Below are 17,763 nucleotides of genomic sequence, written 5' to 3' on the forward strand. Positions count from 1 at the left end.
CGCGCGGTTGTTGTAATTCGTCGGATCAGTGCGCGACGTCGCGTATAGCTGCAATTCAAAACAATTCAAAACATGATTTAGTAACTTTTGATTTGAAATTGAGATCTTAGAATGCTGTTTTTCTCGGAATGTACAGCTGAAGCTTAGCTGAAACTTCATCAGGTTAGTTGCTCAGTATCCTTCATTAGATTTTGAACTCTTTTGTTGCTTCAAACGAACAAAATGCACAAATTACAAATGATGGACTGTAGCTTTAAACAAAAATAAGGTTGTCTGGGATAACTGTATGTTACTTTACTAATATCTTACTACTTGAATTTTAATCATTTTATCATATATGTATTATATTGATTTATGATGCCTGTAACTGACGGTTAAGTGCTGCTAGTTATCAGTATATAAATATTGGGTTTTGCCCTTCCCCGACATATTATTTTTTATAAATACTGTATAATTAGTGTTGTCCTGTGTAACTGTATCTTCACTCTAACTAACGCTACTCAACCACAGCTACACTAGTCGACTGGTCCGGACAGGGTTCCCACAGAAATCGGAAAACCAAATTCCATGACTTTTCCTGGACTTTCCAGGACTAAAATTATGACAATTTCCATGAAACTTAACACAATTTTGCAGAGAAAATGTTTTGTATGATTCTGATGAACCGCTGATGTTAGGCTAATCATTTGTTAGGGTTTTTTAAATAAGTTTTTAAATTAATGATGGCCTCCTCCTCCCCTTACAGCCATCCTTAAAGCCGCCCATCAAAAATAACCCTAACATGATCTAACATTTCCATGACTTTTCAAAGACTTTTTAATTTTGTCCAATTTTCCATGACTTTTCCATGACTTTTCCATGACTTTTCCATGACTTTTCCGTGACTTTTCCATGACTTTTCCATGACTTTTCCGTGACTTTTCCATGACTTTTCCATGACTTTCCAGGACAACTTTTTTCCAGGACTTTCCATTATTTTTCCATGACTGTGGGAACCCTGCATCACTGGTTACAATATCTGCATGCATCATAATGCACAGCAGGGAACCAGGACTAAGACATTTCATGATGACATTTGAATCATTACTTGACTTACGTAGGCACAAATGAAGTCATGCTTTAGAATAAACACAGGCATTTTAACCTAACAAAGGTGTCCACTGGAAATTTTTAACATCAGCATGACATGAATGAAATGCTCCGGCTTATTACAGCTCGAATAAAATAATGCCACTAGCTGGTCTATAGAGGGCGCCATTTCCTTCCTACAGCAAAGGCTTAGGCAACACCGCAGTGGGAGGGGGTATGTCTCAAATCGAGGAAAGACAAGTGTAACTTGGCACTGATCCCAGTGTAAGAGTCATTTCCTTATCTGACGACATTCTTCTTCATGACACCTCACTGTACCAAGCACCGACAATGAGTTGTCAACAGTCAACATAGGAAATCCAGCAGTCAAATTAGATGCCTGTCTTATTCATGAACTCAAGTAACTCAAGTAACCCAAGGGGGGAGGGGAGAATACATTTACTTCATATAATTATAAGGCCTACTCTTTATTTGGTTACATTTGGGTATGTACCTTTTGTGACAATATGCAAAAGAAACAGTATGCCTAACGGTAAGGTTAAAGTTCATTAAAAAAATTTCAAGTGGAAAAAGAAAACAAAAAACGACCGCAACATTTTTGTTAGCCTAATGATCACACTACTCCCCCCCCCCCCGCTATATTTTCTTTTTTAAAAATAACTATCCCTGAGGCTTTTTTAGCATATGTAATTAAGCATTATTTCCCCAAGATTTTCTTTTAAGATTGATGAAAGGTTACATTTGAGGAAATTCCTGTCAATCCCGACTTAAGAAACGTGTCACCAATTCAAGAAAACTTTTTAGCCGCCCTTGTCAAAAGCATCATCTGCCAATAATATACTGGTTCAATTACATCAGACTGATGTAAAATGTAGATAGGTAAAATGAATAAGTTTGCACTATGAACAGTGCCACCTAGAGTAAGATGGTGTCCAACCCAGCACTTCACCAATCTTGTTGAGAAATTGTCCCCTTTCTGGACAGGTCATGAAATTTAGGATATGGGTTGAAAAAACTCAACCAGTGAAAGAAGAAGGCTGATGCCCATCACTTGCTTGAGAAACTCAAAAAAAAAACCGAACAAACAAACAAACAAACAAACCAGGAGACTGGAGAACGAAGGCAACTTCTTTTAGAAACTTAGCAGGACTGTCCGTATCAGAACTAAAAACTACTTAGCGAAAGTTGATAATAAGCAGGACAAGTTCTTATCAGAACGAAGCAGCTACTGAGCGACAGTAGTTGTTACCACATGGTGTTACCACAAACTGCAACAATACTGATACTCCACCATACAATGCCTACAATCTTATAGAAGATACTCATGTCAAACAAACTCACCTCCAACGTCAGTAAAAGCCCTGAGTGTTATCGGAGGTCCATCCCCGATCCTGTTCACTGGAGTCAGACGGAACTCGTACTCGGTGTAGATTTCTACAACAACAAAACCAAAACGAAACAAAATGGACCAAAATTGTCAACCTTCTCTATGGCAATGTGAGGGGCTCTGAGGACTGAACTCCTTTCTGAAGAGAAATAACAGACACAATATTTGAAACGTCAAGTTGACCTACTGACAATTTAAAAAGAATTTCTAACATTTACCCAAGAAGTTAAGGCTAGCTTTTAAGAGTTGACTGAAGTCCATCACAGGTCAAATTGAAAGTTACTAGCAAGTTACAGGGGTACATGATGACAAAAAGGGCCTTTGTCACAATTCACTTGGACAACCTGTATATTGAGACGAAGTAACTTGTGATTTGCTTCTTGTTTGACTTGTGATAACTTACGGTGGTCTTAGATTAACTTGTGAGGAGTCGACTAAAACCCTTGCTTGAAAACAAAAAAAATCAGGAGTTTTGGGGGCTCAGAGTGTGACTCTAATGAGGAACAATTTCTATTCCGCAAGTCTACAAATCAGACTTGGTGCACTCACCCAGGCCCGTCGTAGTTTGGTAAACCAGCGTTGTGTTTGTGGTTATCCTCATCCAGTCGGGAGCTCCACTCTTTCTGAAGTCAACGTTATAGGTGACCGCCACTGAGTTGATGTATATCGGTGATTTCCAGAAGATTGTGATGCTGGTCTCATCCTGAAAGACTGTCTTGATTTCTTCTGGTTGACTGGGGACTGAAGCAAATTTTATAAAAAATAACAAACATTATTAAATTGCAAAGGGAAACCGCAGTGTTGTTGAGTCCATTACCAGTCCGGTTACAAGTAACTTACAAGACTTGCAAAGACTTAAAAGGACTTGTAAGGACTTATAAGGACTTATAAGGACTTGTAAGGACTTGTAAGGACTTGTAAGGACTTGTGAGGACTTGTGAAGACTTGTAAGGACTTGTAAGGACTTGTAAGGACTTGTAAGGACTTGTGAGGACTTGTGAAGACTTGTAAGGACTTGTGAGGACTTGCCAGGACTTGTGAAGATTTGTGAGGACTTGCAAAGGCTTGAGGACTATTGTATGTATAACACTTGAAAAACTGACTTACTTTAGTTTCCATCATTATTAGAAAGAACAAAGAAATTATCTAGAGCACCATTTGAACCTGTGACCTCCAAAACATCGTAATGGTGCACTACCAACTGAGCCTACAAGCTCAAAGTTGGTCAATTAATGCTAGAGCAGCATCTGAACCTGAGACCTCCAGAACACTGTACTGGTGCACTACCAACTGAGCCTACAAGCTCAAAGTTGGTCAATTAATGCTAGAGCAGCATCTGAACCTGTGACCTCCAGAACACTGAACTGGTGCACTACCAACTGAACCTACAAGCTCAAAGTTGGTCAATTAATGCTAGAGCAGCATCTGAACCTGTGACCTCCAGAACACTGAACTGGTGCACTACCAACTGAACCTACAAGCTCAAAGTTGGTCAATTAATGCTAGAGCAGCATCTGAACCCGTGACCTCCAGAACACTGTACTGGTGCACTACCAACTGAGCCTACAAGCTCAAAGTTGGTCAATTAATGCTAGAGCAGCATCTGAACCTGAGACCTCCAGAACACTGAACTGGTGCACTACCAACTGAACCTACAAGCTCAAAGTTGGTAAATTAATGCTAGAGCAGCATTTGAACCTGTGACCTCCAAAACACCATACTGGTGCACTACCAACTGAACCTACAAGCTCAAAGTTGGTCAATTAATGCTAGAGCAGCATTTGAACCTGTGACCTCCAGAACACCGTACTGGTGCACTACCAACTGAACCTACAAGCTCAAAGTTGGTCAATTAATGCTAGAGCAGCATTTGAACCTGTGACCTCGAGAACACCGTACTGGTGCACTACCAACTGAACCTACAAGCTCAAAGTTGATAAATTAATGCTAGAGCACCATTTGAACCTGTGACCTCCAAAACACCGTACTGGTGCACTACCAACTGAGCCTACATGCTCAAAGTTGGTCAATTAATGCTAGAGCAGCATCTGAACCTGTGACCTCCAGAACACCGTACTGGTGCACCACCAACTGAACCTATAAGCTCAAAGTTGGTCAATTAATGCTAGAGCAGCATTTGAACCTGTGACCTCCAAAACACTGACTGGTGCACTACCAACTGAACCTACAAGCTCAAAGTTGGTCAATTAATGCTAGAGCACCATTTGAACCTGTGACCTCCAAAACACCGTACTGGTGCACTACCAACTGAGCCTACAAGCTCAAAGTTGATAAATTAATGCTAGAGCAGCATCTGAACCTGTGACCTCCAAAACACCATACTGGTGCACTACCAACTGAGCCTACATGCTCAAAGTTGGTCAATTAATGCTAGAGCAGCATTTGAACCTGTGACCTCCAGAACACCGTACTGGTGCACTACCAACTGAACCTACAAGCTCAAAGTTGGTAAATTAATGCTAGAGCAGCATTTGAACCTGTGACCTCCAGAACACCGTACTGGTGCACCACCAACTGAGCCTACAAGCTCAAAGTTGGTCAATTAATGCTAGAGCAGCATTTGAACCTGTGACCTCCAAAACACCGTACTGGTGCACTACCAACTGAGCCTACATGCTCAAAGTTGGTCAATTTATGGCTTTTGGCTTCCGCGCATTCCACATGTGCGCGCTTAAGCTTGTATTCTGAAGAATTCCTCAAAATCCCGAAAAGTGGCCCTGATTCATCTTGTCATCAAGCGATGCCTACCTTGACTGCCCTTGCCACAGACCGGCGGCATGAGGGAAATAAACAAGTGCGAATGCGCAATAAGCTCTGGCCGTCTTGCATGAAATCTACGCTGTGTTACACAGACCCATATGAACAGCGACCTCTGTAGTCACATTGGCCTGTAGCTTGGGAGTTCCCTTTCATATGAAACACCATACTTCAGATGTATACCTAGCTTTATAACAATTTGTGATAAATACCACGTGACTATAATATTACTGCACATACATGTATTTTGCCTCCATTTACAAACTTTTTATAAACATCTTTCCGAATTGTCACAAATACTTTTTAAGTATTTAATTCTGTTTCCTTTTTTTTGAAAATTTAAAATTGGTAGTTGTATTTTGTGGGAAAGTGATGGGACCTTATTTTGGTAAATTTTCCGGGGACAGACAGACCAACCGACCAAGAAATGTAATGTAGAATGAAGAAGCTCCAGCCAGAGCTTAAAAGCCCAATTCCAGTCTTGAAACAAGACTAACATTCAAGCAGTGTGCTGGGAACAATTTCATGGCTCTGCTTACAGTTAGCGGAATTTTTTTCGCTTTATAGCAGAAAACTCTGTGCTTACCCTATTTCACAGGTTAGCGAGGAATTCTGGCTTCTGCGCATGCGTACATCCCGTAACTGAGGATACTGTGCTTACAGGGTTAGCACAGAATTTTTCTGCTAGCACGGTTACCACAGCATAGTGATCCTAAGCGCGGAATTTTGTGGTAAACAAAGCCGTGAAATTGGGCCCTGATGTTTCTTACCGTCTTCAAGTGTCTGTGCAAACACTTCCATGCTGTATGGCCCAATAGCAGCGTCCCCCATCGCATTGTTGTACACTGCCACTGTGATGTTGTAGTTGGTGTAGGACAGTAGACCCATGACATCTTTACTCTGTCACACACACGGTGATACAAAGGGGACAAGAAAGGGAGATGTAAGGCTGTGACAACCTTGTGAGGAGGTCTGAGTTATGCAGGAGGCCCTCTAGTGGCAGGCCCTGTCAAGGTTCTACTACAGGACATTTGCAACTCTACCTGCTACGGTGGACCTGAATAAATACATTTCTCAGGCCATAATCAAAAACAACAAAAGTGTTATTTTTATTTAGTAAGCTCACAATTTTACAAGTTATCTTGTATTTATAGTGTGAATGCATACATTGTCGTCAATTTTTATCTGGTAATTTCATGACTTTTTTTCCTATAATGCCACACATTGTTTTCCCTGATATCAAAAATATTTTCATAAAGTCACAATAGAAATTCAGAATGCATTGTTCCTTCATTTTTCCTTCATTTCTTGCAATATGCTTGGGTCACATCAAAATCAGTTGTTTTGTACCAATACGTTTGGTTCTTTTTTCAGTAATGACATGCTATGGTAAATATCCCAAGGGGGGAAAAACCCATCTTTTCACAATGAACCTCCTTCTTCTTCTTCATTCATTCATTTTCATGATGACTTGATGAGTTGGGCCCAACTGCCACTGTCGAGCATAGTGTTGGGAAAGAGATGGACCGCTCAGACCATCCAGTTAGAAAGAACCTTAGTACAAGTTTAGTATGCATGTGAAACGTTAATTGTTGAGGTTCAACGGTCTTCTTTCTGGTCTAAGCTGTAAACCATTTGATGGAACATCTGATGATGTTGAAGTCAAGGTACTTGCGAACTATAATAACAAATCTATCACAGGTCAACCAGTCCCAAGTCAACTCACAAGCTGTGTACATGAGCTTTGACAAAGACCCTCCTTAGTTATTGCTCATCCTCTGATACTTGTGACACGAATTAGTGAGTTACTTGTGACTGGACTTGTGATGTACTTGTGAATGGACTTGTGATGTACTTGTGAATGGACTTGTGATGTTCTTGTGACTGGACTTGTTTTGTACTTGTGACTGGACTTGTTTTGTACTTGTGACTGGACTTATGATGAACTTGTGATGAACTTGTGATGTACTTGTGACGGGACTTGAGATGTGCTTGTGATGTACATGTGATTTACCTGTGATGTACTTGTGACTGGACATGTGATTCACTTGTGACTGGAAATATGATGTACTTATGACTGGACTTGTGACTGAACTTGTGATTTACTTGTGACTGGAATTGTGATGTACTTATGACTGGACTTGTGACTGAACTTGCAATGTACTTGTGATGTACTTGTGATTTACTTGTGATGTACTTGTGACTGGACTTGTGATTTACTTGTGATTGGAATTGTGATGTCCTTGTGACTGGACTTGTGATGAACTTGTGACTGGACTTGTGATGTACTTGTGACTGGAATTGTGACTAGGCTTATATTGTACTTGTGACTGGACTTGTGACGTACTTGTGACTGTACTTGTGACTAGACTTGTGATGTACCATTACTTATAACTGGACTTGTAATGTACTTGAGACTGTACTCGTGACTGGACTTCTGACTGGACTTCTGACTGAACTTTTGATCGATTGCCAGTACCTCAACTACAACAATGGCTCTTTGTAAATCAAAGGCCAGATATCTCACCGTGGCGGTGCCCATTGACAGCAAAGACATGTCCATTCCTTCCGAGCGCAGAAGGATTTTGTAGCCGATCAGATCTCCCTTGACTGAGTCAATAGAGGGCGCCATCCATGTGACCTGGATGCTGGATGCACTACTGGCTACTGCAGCAACATTCAGCGGTGGTGCTGTTGGAGCTGCCAAGCGATAACAAAGAAGACAGATTCAAAAATGAAAATAAAAATTATGTAATTTCAAATTTTTCAAAAGTTGTGGAGTGCAGCTTCTGCTGCTACCAGATGTTTTCACAACAATAAAAAAAAAATGTTTGAAACCTTTTGGGCTCCGTGCACAAGCAGCCCTCAATGGTAAGAAAGGAAGAGTTAGGATTGGAATCATTCGCCTGGCTATCAGTCATCATGGCAAGACCTCAGTTTAATGCTCAAGGGCAAATGATTCCAATCCCAAACCACATCAGCCTTTTTTTCACAACATGCAGGATTTTACACAGCTTACATAACACAGCACTGAAATTGATTAAGGCAAGGAACTTGGTCACAGCGTCCAAAAATGTTGCTGTGATCAATTGACCATTGTGCAGTGAGGCGTGATGGAAATAAAGTGAAACTCATAGGGATTGAGGCCAAGGTTAAGAGGTATCTGCACAATCGAATATTTTCAAAATCGCCTTTGTGGTTTTGTAGTAATTTCAAAAACAGTCAGACGGACAATTTTTTGTGGACATCATGTTGATCGTGTAGGGAGCCCACAAAGTGTTGTCTACAAAAATGACAACAGTGAACTACATGTTGTTGGTTTTTTCTTGGTCTTTGCATTTAGCCTACTAGCCACTTTCTACAACCCACTGCCAGACCCTTTCAGACGACGACACTGACAGCGTAATTTCTTGTTCAGTTCCAATAAAATTACTCCTACAGATCATTCCCAGCAAACTAACACTGTACACTCAGGGGGCCCACTCAACGGCCAAAGCATTGTGTTAGCTATTGTACAGATAATTCATCACGGGCAGTTGCTGTGTACACAAGCTGCCACAATGCTTTCACCATGATAGGGGGCCCCTGTGGATGTACACGGACAGCGTGTTTGGTATTGGTCTAAAGGTCAGATTTTGACCAATCATTTTGTGATCACGACTTACTCCCGGGTGCAGTACGGAACACGGCCACCCCGCTTGTCTTGGTATAATCCCCACGGTATCTGGCTTCCACCCAGAAGCTATAGTCTGTGTAGGCTTGCAGGCCGGATACCAGGAGGGAGGTCTGTAGGCCTGGGGAGATGGGCACCCTCATGGGGACTGCCCCTGGGGTGGGGGTCGTTGTACCCTCACTGGTGGAAAGCAATAACAAAGATCAAATCTTGAGTCCAACAACTCAAAACAAACAACCACATAAACTGTAACCAAGTACAAAGGAGTGTTACAATCTAATGGGGTAATATAAGGTTAGGTGTTTTAATCGTACTCGACCCTCCCCCTCCCCCCTTCCCAAAAAAATGTATCACTTCTGAGCATTCATATTTACTCATGTTTCAGGTTTGCCCTACCCCCCCCCCCCCTCTATTATTAACTCATTAGTTCCTTTGCTGGACTAAACTGCCCTGCCTGTCACTCCTTGTACAGCCAAGTTCACCTGGCACTGCATGGTTTATGGATTTAATGTAGTTCAGGTGCTAATGGGTTACGCCAAATGGTGATATATTGTTGGAGATCCAAGATTGTGGTCAGAACATTATTCATTGACAGTAATTTGGAAAGTAACAGCTTACAGATTTGTAACAGAATTAAATTGACTTAATTCTTCGCAAATTCTTGTCTATCAAAATGTCTGCACCGATCATTTCTTGCATCATCGTTGCTTAATATCTCATAAAGACTTGGCAAAATATTCCTTATTTTTAAGATAATGAATGACTTAAGTTGTTTTGACTGGAGAGAGAAAATGTCTTTCAAGACACAGAAATGGAAGAGAACGCAAACTTCATCTTCAAGGCCTTACTCATTATTTCCAATTCTGAAGTCGGACAAATCGGATCCGTCACATTCAATCTAAATTGTTAATATACCATTTCATGTTTCCTTACATTCTAAATGTCTGACACAGAGTTACTTCTCAATGAAGTGAAGTTATGACTCACTTCTTGGAGCCTTTTTATAATCCTCTATTCTCTCCGACACTTAATGTCTTAAAAGAAAAAGATATTTTCCCTCAGACCCTTAGCTTTTTAGTCATTTATTTATTGCAGTTTAATTCGTTTTTGTTGTCGTCGGGTGCACCATTGTGCACACAATACATCACTTTGTGGTGCGACCGACGTTGTGTTGAAACCAAGGATGTTCGAAAAAACACTGACACTGCTGTTTGGAAATCGTAAATTTATTATTTTCTCAAAGAACTCTCCCTTAAGGTTTCTTCAGTGCCTTTGTAAATTGAGAAACCTTTGGTTTTCTTACCAGAAATATTTAAAATATTTTCTTTCTTAATTGCAATCAATCCACAACTTTCTGCAACTAGAATTTTTTTAAAAGGGAAGGATTATCTTGGAACTGCGTGGTTCATCCATTTTTTTTTTAGTCTGCCCTACCCAACAAACCTGTATAGAACGGAGTAAGAGGTGACTGGTCCATTGGTCCCCATCCACGAGATGTCGATGGAATTCTTAGTGATTACCCTGGAAATAGGATCCCCAGGAGATGTTGGTTCTGCAAAGATCAAAACATAAACAAATAAAAGCAATTTAATTGGCATTACAAATGATTTTCCAAAGGGATATTTCTCTTTTGCATTCAAAAATTGGGGGGGGGGGGGACGCAAGGAAACCTCTTGAAAAATATTCAAAACCTCAGGAATTATCTGGAACAGTTTCACATTCCAAATGTAAACATCTGATCCCAAAATCATAGTTATTGGGAACAATTCTTCGGCATGATATCAATTCCCCATTCCATTTTCTTAGCTCATTTGATGCCGTTTGAGTCACATTTTTAGAAAAGTGAAGAAATTAATGCACTTTTAATGGCCACTCTCCTCAGTGAGGATGTGAACCCCAAACCCCAAATTTCCTGCACATGTATGAAATTCAAGTTTACGAAGAAACCCACATCCCACCACCCAAAAAAATTGCATTCTTAGATCCCCTCCTTATTAACAATCCTTGTGCTCCAAGAGCTCCCATAAAATAAAAGTTACATGACAGTGCCTGAGGACCACCTTATGAATTCCAGAGACCGCTACCAATGCTGTACTCTGTCAGTAGTGCACAAAGGAAGGAAATCAAAATAAGGGTCTAGAGTGACAGGTCAGGGAAGGAAACAGGTGAAATAGGATGACACACAGGTGCATGGACAGGGAAGTACACCAATGATGAACAGTCTCATACTAGTCAACCAGTGGTCATGGGATATGAGGGGCTGTCTGTGAAAAGTGCTGGAGTGTTGACTGCTACATGTACATGCACATGACGAAAAACATGAACATGTAAGTCAACATGTCCTGACACATGTAGGTGAACATGTACAGAACATGTACCGGTACATGTACGTGAACATGTACATGTAGGTGAACATGTGCGTACTCGGCAAGGAGCACACACACAACACTTTGGTTTTGAATGAAATTAATAAATTCAGAGCGCAATTCCAGCATTATGAAATGTCCATGACAGAGCTTTGACATGTACATGTATGTAAGAGTTCATTGAACAAACCTGAAAATGTATTTTTTCAATCTTTAATAGAGCCATTGGTCCAGTTGATTACAGATTACATAATGCAGGAGTTTTGGATCATTTCTCCTAATCATCAATTAGATGTCATGGCTAATTGGCTCTGTCACAGACATTACACAGCCTTTCATAATGCTGGAATTGCTTAAGAGATTTAATGAATGTTAGAAGTTGGCATGCAAAAATCATGCAGAAATGAGATTACATAATGTTGAAGAAATGTGACCTGTTCCCACACAACCAAGAGTAACACATGATTCATATACATGTAGGGTATTTCTTTATTCTCCGACACTTTTGTCATTCAGTTTTCACATGCTACGCAAAATGCTCTCTGCAAGGCAATATTAGCAAGTACATTACAATGTTTCTGTAGTAATTTAATAATGTAAAAGTGCACATATCTCCATCCTGAGATGTCTATGGGCACTTTTTGTTTTGTGGAAATGGGTCAAATATCTTGTACATGCAAAACCATAAAACACAAGGGAAAAACACCAGTAGTAAACTATTCAAGTAACAATTCATAACAGGCCTTACTCTTGAACAAACGAGGGCGCCGTAACAAGTACCGCTTTGGTGTTATAAACAGACTTGCCTGCAAGGATATTGACGTGAGTTTACAAACTCCAACATGTTAAAAAACTGCATGTTTACAACATGCAGTTTTCAAATTTAAATAGTTACAAATAGCTTCAAAGCTAGTGTTTGTACCCAGAAAATGGAATAGTAACAGCGCCCTCACTTGCTCAAAAATACATGGCCTATTACCATGGTTACAGATGGATACTTCACGACTAACACCAACTCTGTCATTGTTAATAAACAGTTGCTAACTGAACGTCTACTCAGTGCTTTCCAAACCAGTGTACATTGTGTAATGTCGATATGAATTTATCTTCAAGCAAACTTGAATCCTGGATCCTGATTGGTTGATTTAAGGCAACAACAGTGTGGTAAATGTATTATCCTGTATACAACGGTCCATATCGCACTTTACATATCCCGCTATTCTGAGATTTAGCATTGTACCTACTGCATGCACATGTACATGTGTAGTAGGAAAACCGTTGAGAAGTTTGTGTATAGCATACATGTTCCATCTTAACTGTGTGTCATGTTTGCTTGAAGATAAATTCGTTATCCCACTCGTGCTCATGAACACGGAAAATGTAGTGCATCCGTGTCTCATATGTTTGACCAAGTGCATGGGACAGACGCACTACATTATTCTGTGAAACTCCTATGGAAAATCTTACAGCTTGATCAGTACATGTATGCTCAAAACCTCGCTAGTCTGGTCAGTGGTCAGTGTTTTAATATATTAATTTGCTAGAACTTTATTAAATATCTCACAGAAGTCTGTGAATTAAATGCAAAGGAACTTTCCCAACTGAAATGAAAGCCTGCATGACTGTAGGCTTGTCAGAGAGTCCAATGACTAGGCAAAAACTCTGGATTATCGGCTGACATTGTAACACTGATAGTCCACTGTCATCCGTTGTGACAATGTCAGAATGAGATTCAATGGGCCATGACAAGCACACAGCAATTGTTGCCCTGACCTGCCCTCAATAGACTTCAGCGTACATTTACGTACAATTATATTTCCAAGAATCCGTACAAATGATAGTTGAATAGTGTCAATACAAACTTGTACATGTAGGTTATTCAAAGGTTGAAGTGAAGGTTCTAATGTAGGATGTGTTCCAGAATTTTGCTAAATCTTACAATTGACACAAATTTCCTTAAAAAATTGACAGACCTCTGATGAAACAGACATTTCTTGGCTTGGTTTATTTTGTGTTTGGGTTATATAAAACTCAAGTTAGATTTTGTTGTGGGATATTTTACAGTTGGGTCGTTCTATAAATTTAGAATCCGAAATGTGACATTTTCCCTGTCCCTGTTACCTTGGTACAGTACTTTGTAATTTTCATTCAAATATTATTACGAATGACTTCAAATGATGTCATATTTGTTGGGTGGGTACATGTAGTTTGCTTGTCATAATAGGGAGGTTTCGCAAGCGAACGGATACGCTTACACTTACGCTTAGCTATCCGTATCCGTTTTTTACCTACGTGTAGCGAGCGAGATATATGCGTGTCGTCTGCACGTTTAGCTGATAGTGAGTGGCGTATGACGTCATACGTGCAGACGACACGCATATCTCGCTCGCTACACGTAAGTAAAAAACGAATACGAATAGCTAAACGTAAGTGTAAGCGTATCCGTTCGCTTGCGAAACCTCCCTAATCACTCTTGGAGGACGACTACATTAAGGAGTGCATCAGAATTATAAAATCATAGATGTCAGATGTACATGTAACAGGGACAGCAAAAAAAGTGGACCCCAAATTTTAGTTTACAGTTTAGTAGACACAATGATCACTCTAAAATTAGCTAACAACATTACACTGAAACAGCTTGACGGACAAGTGTTGACAAATTACATCCAGATGAAACCCAATAAAGATGTGTGTACCTTGTTACCATGGTTACTGGAGAGAAATTTTGAATTGGAGGTTTTGCCAATTGATTACAAGTTTCAAGAAATATGCCCTTTCATGTAAAAACCATTACAGTACATTGTAGATAAGGAAGTATTTAAAAGAAAAACGAAATGTAAACTGCACATGTACAATACAGAAAAGAAAGTGCAATGCAAACTGTTTTCTTGAGGCCTAAATTCTGATTTGTTTAGACAGGAGTAGTTCCAAGACCAATTTGCACAATGTACAGCAAGACAGCTGAAGTAGCCAGACCAATATAATTAGGTTTCAGCCCAGCGTACTGCTCCATTTTATATCTTATTACCCGGAACGCTCATTGATTTACACACGTTGATCCAGTGCTGCGGGATATGGTTGAGATTTTCAAGTTGGTAAATGTCCAGTTAAACTCAAACTGACACATGGCGATCACATGCCTACTATTTTTCTTTCGGGAGGTATTACCTGAAGTGCAACAGGCACGCATTTGTGGAAAGCTGACTAAAGAACTGCTTTTGCTTCAAATTTAAATCAACTGGTTTTTTTTCTGTTATCCTCATCAACTGTTTTTTTTCTTCCTGTTATCCTCATATATTGTAAGTTTTAAACACAGCATGCTCCGTGTAAAGTCTTCACAGTTTAACTTGGGTTGGACTCGAACCCATGACCTCCTGCATGAAATGATTCTTATTATCGCTGAACAACTCAGAAATAAATGTATCTTTTGATTTGAAATCTTCCACAACCATTTTGGCTCCCGGAACTGAAAGAAAAAATAAATTGTTTCCTTTTGTTTTGTGCAGAAAAAGATATTCCATGAAACTTGGAATCTCCTTTGGCAAAATCAACAATATCAGAAAGTCCACTTACAAAAAACTCCACAAATTGTCCACATTAATTAAATGGAAACAAAACATGTTACAAGTTGTCAGTAAATTAATAAAAAAATAAAGTATAATTGTAATAAATGACTTACCTTCAACAGATAATGTAACATTAGACTCCTCGAACAAAATACTGTCAGCTAGGGAAACAGTGTATGAATGCTTATTATTACAACAATTAACACCATGCATATCAATTTAACTTGTTCTGGACAGACTTTTACTTGTCACTTGTACAGGTATCTCCAAAAGAATACCCCCCAAAAACAATGGATATCGCAAAACAGAATGTGATCAGTTATGCAATGTCTGTAATTGTTGGGTTTTCCTTAGGGTACAGTTAGAGAAGTACGTTGTACATACCGGTCTGTACGACCGGGACAGAATTACTTGGAAAAGCCATACTCGAGCCCGCCTGTGGGCGAGCGAGTGAGTGAGTCTGTACGATGTACATGTACATGTACGGCAAAATGAATGTATGTACATAACAAAAAAATTAATATTTTCAAAAAAATCTTCTTTTTTTTTAAATTGCTGAATATTCAGGCAGTGACTACATGTACGCCCTTACCGGGTTAATCAGTGTTGAGAAAGCATAAAAATAAACCTTGACAGCGTACATTAACCATGTACATGTAATCTGTTTACGGGAGGGGATGAGTTCAGTCAGATGAGGATACGCCCAAAAGATTTGCTTTCTCGCTTCATGCACTTAATTTCAACGGGACGGAGCAATCAACTGCTTAATGCAAAAACCATTATCTTCCAGTTGGGCAAACAGGCATTTTTTGTGAATTTTTATTAATATTTTGATATGGCTTGAGAATACAAAGTTATGTTGAATGTATTGAGTGTAAATGTATCCCCAAAATGTACAAATATTCATGGTGAACAAGTACATGTACATGTACATGTACATGTATGTACATGAGAGTGGAAAAATATGTAAGAAAACCTTTCAAAAATGTTTACTTAGTTCAGAGGGTGAAAATTTCAGACAGAAATTGGACTTTTTACCATTTTGTCCAAATGAAGCGATGTACAGTCAAATTTTATCCTGCAAGTGCAGTCTACGTGTAATTTAGTGAAGGAGTTTGGCATGCTGTGTGTGACGGCTTCAAATTGATCAAGCTCGTTCATTTTGCCCGAGCGGATTCTGCGTCTAATTTCACCCAAGCTGCATTTGAAATGTGATTCAATGTAAACTATCTGTCAGTTGTATTGACCTGGCTTTAAATTAAAACCTTACTGCTTTAACTCTCAACGTACGGCGAGCCATCGACTTGAGACGGCGCTCACTTGAGAGGGTCTGAAAAATTGGCTTGAAAGATACTGCGCATTGGATTAATTCTGTTTCTTAAGCTAAGGCAATTACTGAAATTCCAATGCTGAGACTGACATTGTTCGATCAGTAAAGAAGGATTTTTTTCCAGTTGTATTCAAAAGGCTTCATACTTTTAGTATGGGATTAGGATTCCAATGGGATTAGGATTCCAATGGATTTAGCAAGGAATAGCGTGGGATAATTTTTTACAACAGACACAATTCTCAGGGTTTGGTAAAGAATACTACACTTGTAGCTGCGGGATAGCAGCTCAACAAATCGTCATGTCTCTCCGTTAGTTAGTAACAAATGGTGACATTGTTGACATATTTTTACCAATTTCAACCAAACTTTGTCAAAGTAATCAGTAGCCGAGCCCCAACATGTCACATGACCAAACTGGGGCACAGGTAATCATGGGACCTGATTTTTTTTAGCACAAATTTGTTGGCCTGCAGCTTCCAAGATATTTCCAATCGAGCTTGTTCCATATCGGAGTCATTCCACACTTAGTACATGTACCGGTACATGTACATGTACATGTATGGGAAAGGAGATTTTTACCGAAGTCTTCAATGTTAATAAATGTACATGTAGGGAGCAAACTGCTGGGGGTACATCTACATGTAAATGGCCCGGTTCATTTAAAAATTCCACATCATTTTAAAATCGGCCTGACATAATAAGCTGTCTGAGGCACCCTCTAAAGTCCAAGATCAGTTCTAGGAGCATGACTCATGAAGTTGATTAAAACAGTTCATGACATATCTGGAGTGCTGGGGGCAACCTGGCTGACGGTAGGATGAATGGAATTTGACTCATTGTGGTCTTCTTTAGCTGCAGACTGCAAATTTTAAGTTGGGAATTTTAGGCTTGCCTAAAGCCTTCAGAAATCAGACCATCTCTCTAGGAATCTTCCCAAAGTTCAGTATTAAGGTCAAAAGGTGGTTTGTTCTGTCTGAATGTTTGACCTTTTCAGCTCAGCCAACTTTACATTCGTATTGTTATCTCTTTTTCATGTACATGTAGACCCTAAAAATTGCAATTCTTCATGTATACATGAAACTCATGCATTTGGAATACAATGAGACTTATTATTCTGTAGTGTAGCAAGCCTGTAAATAAATGATGGCTATTAATGAAGTTCCTGAAATAAACAGCATTAAGAGAATTGCAGTATTCACATGTGCAATGTGTACACAGCGACAGTTCCATTCTAATACGCTCTGTTCTTTTAAAAAATACGTCCCGTTTTGATACAACAGGTACATGTACATGTACACAAAAGTACCTCTTGTTTCCACATCCTGTCAGTTCCAACTCAAGAACTCGTAAACAACTCAAACGGAGGGCAATTCTTGTCAGGGAAATGTCAAGTCAAAACCCAGCAGAGTTGAGGGACTGAGATAACAATTCACCTGTTTCACTGTTAAAACAATCCCAATTCACCAGTCAACAATGTCAGGGGTGGTTGCGCCTTGTGCATAGTAAATCCAGTACTTAATGCTCTGCTTAAATTAAAGGTACATTTGTATATTAAGATCATTTGCTTTGTGTCC

At 39.6% G+C, this 17,763-nt stretch overlaps 1 protein-coding gene across 2 annotated transcripts in view; it reads right to left on the reverse strand.

The window, feature by feature from the left end:
* LOC119738688 (tyrosine-protein phosphatase 99A-like) overlaps positions 1 to 17,763 on the reverse strand; it is an 84,784-nt gene that overhangs the window by 49,208 nt on the left and 17,813 nt on the right. For both annotated transcript variants that reach the window (XM_038213612.1, XM_038213611.1), the window contains exons 4-10: positions 14,973 to 15,020; positions 10,371 to 10,479; positions 8,920 to 9,107; positions 7,782 to 7,954; positions 6,025 to 6,154; positions 3,026 to 3,217; positions 2,431 to 2,523 (exon numbers count right to left, since the gene is read on the reverse strand). In XM_038213612.1, coding sequence (XP_038069540.1) covers positions 2,431 to 2,523; positions 3,026 to 3,217; positions 6,025 to 6,154; positions 7,782 to 7,954; positions 8,920 to 9,107; positions 10,371 to 10,479; positions 14,973 to 15,020 — 933 coding nt within the window. The remainder of the gene's footprint in view (positions 1 to 2,430; positions 2,524 to 3,025; positions 3,218 to 6,024; positions 6,155 to 7,781; positions 7,955 to 8,919; positions 9,108 to 10,370; positions 10,480 to 14,972; positions 15,021 to 17,763) is intronic.

The sequence above is a fragment of the Patiria miniata genome, unplaced genomic scaffold (genome assembly GCF_015706575.1).
Source record: "Patiria miniata isolate m_02_andy unplaced genomic scaffold, ASM1570657v1 HiC_scaffold_3, whole genome shotgun sequence".
NCBI lineage: Eukaryota > Metazoa > Echinodermata > Asteroidea > Valvatida > Asterinidae > Patiria > Patiria miniata.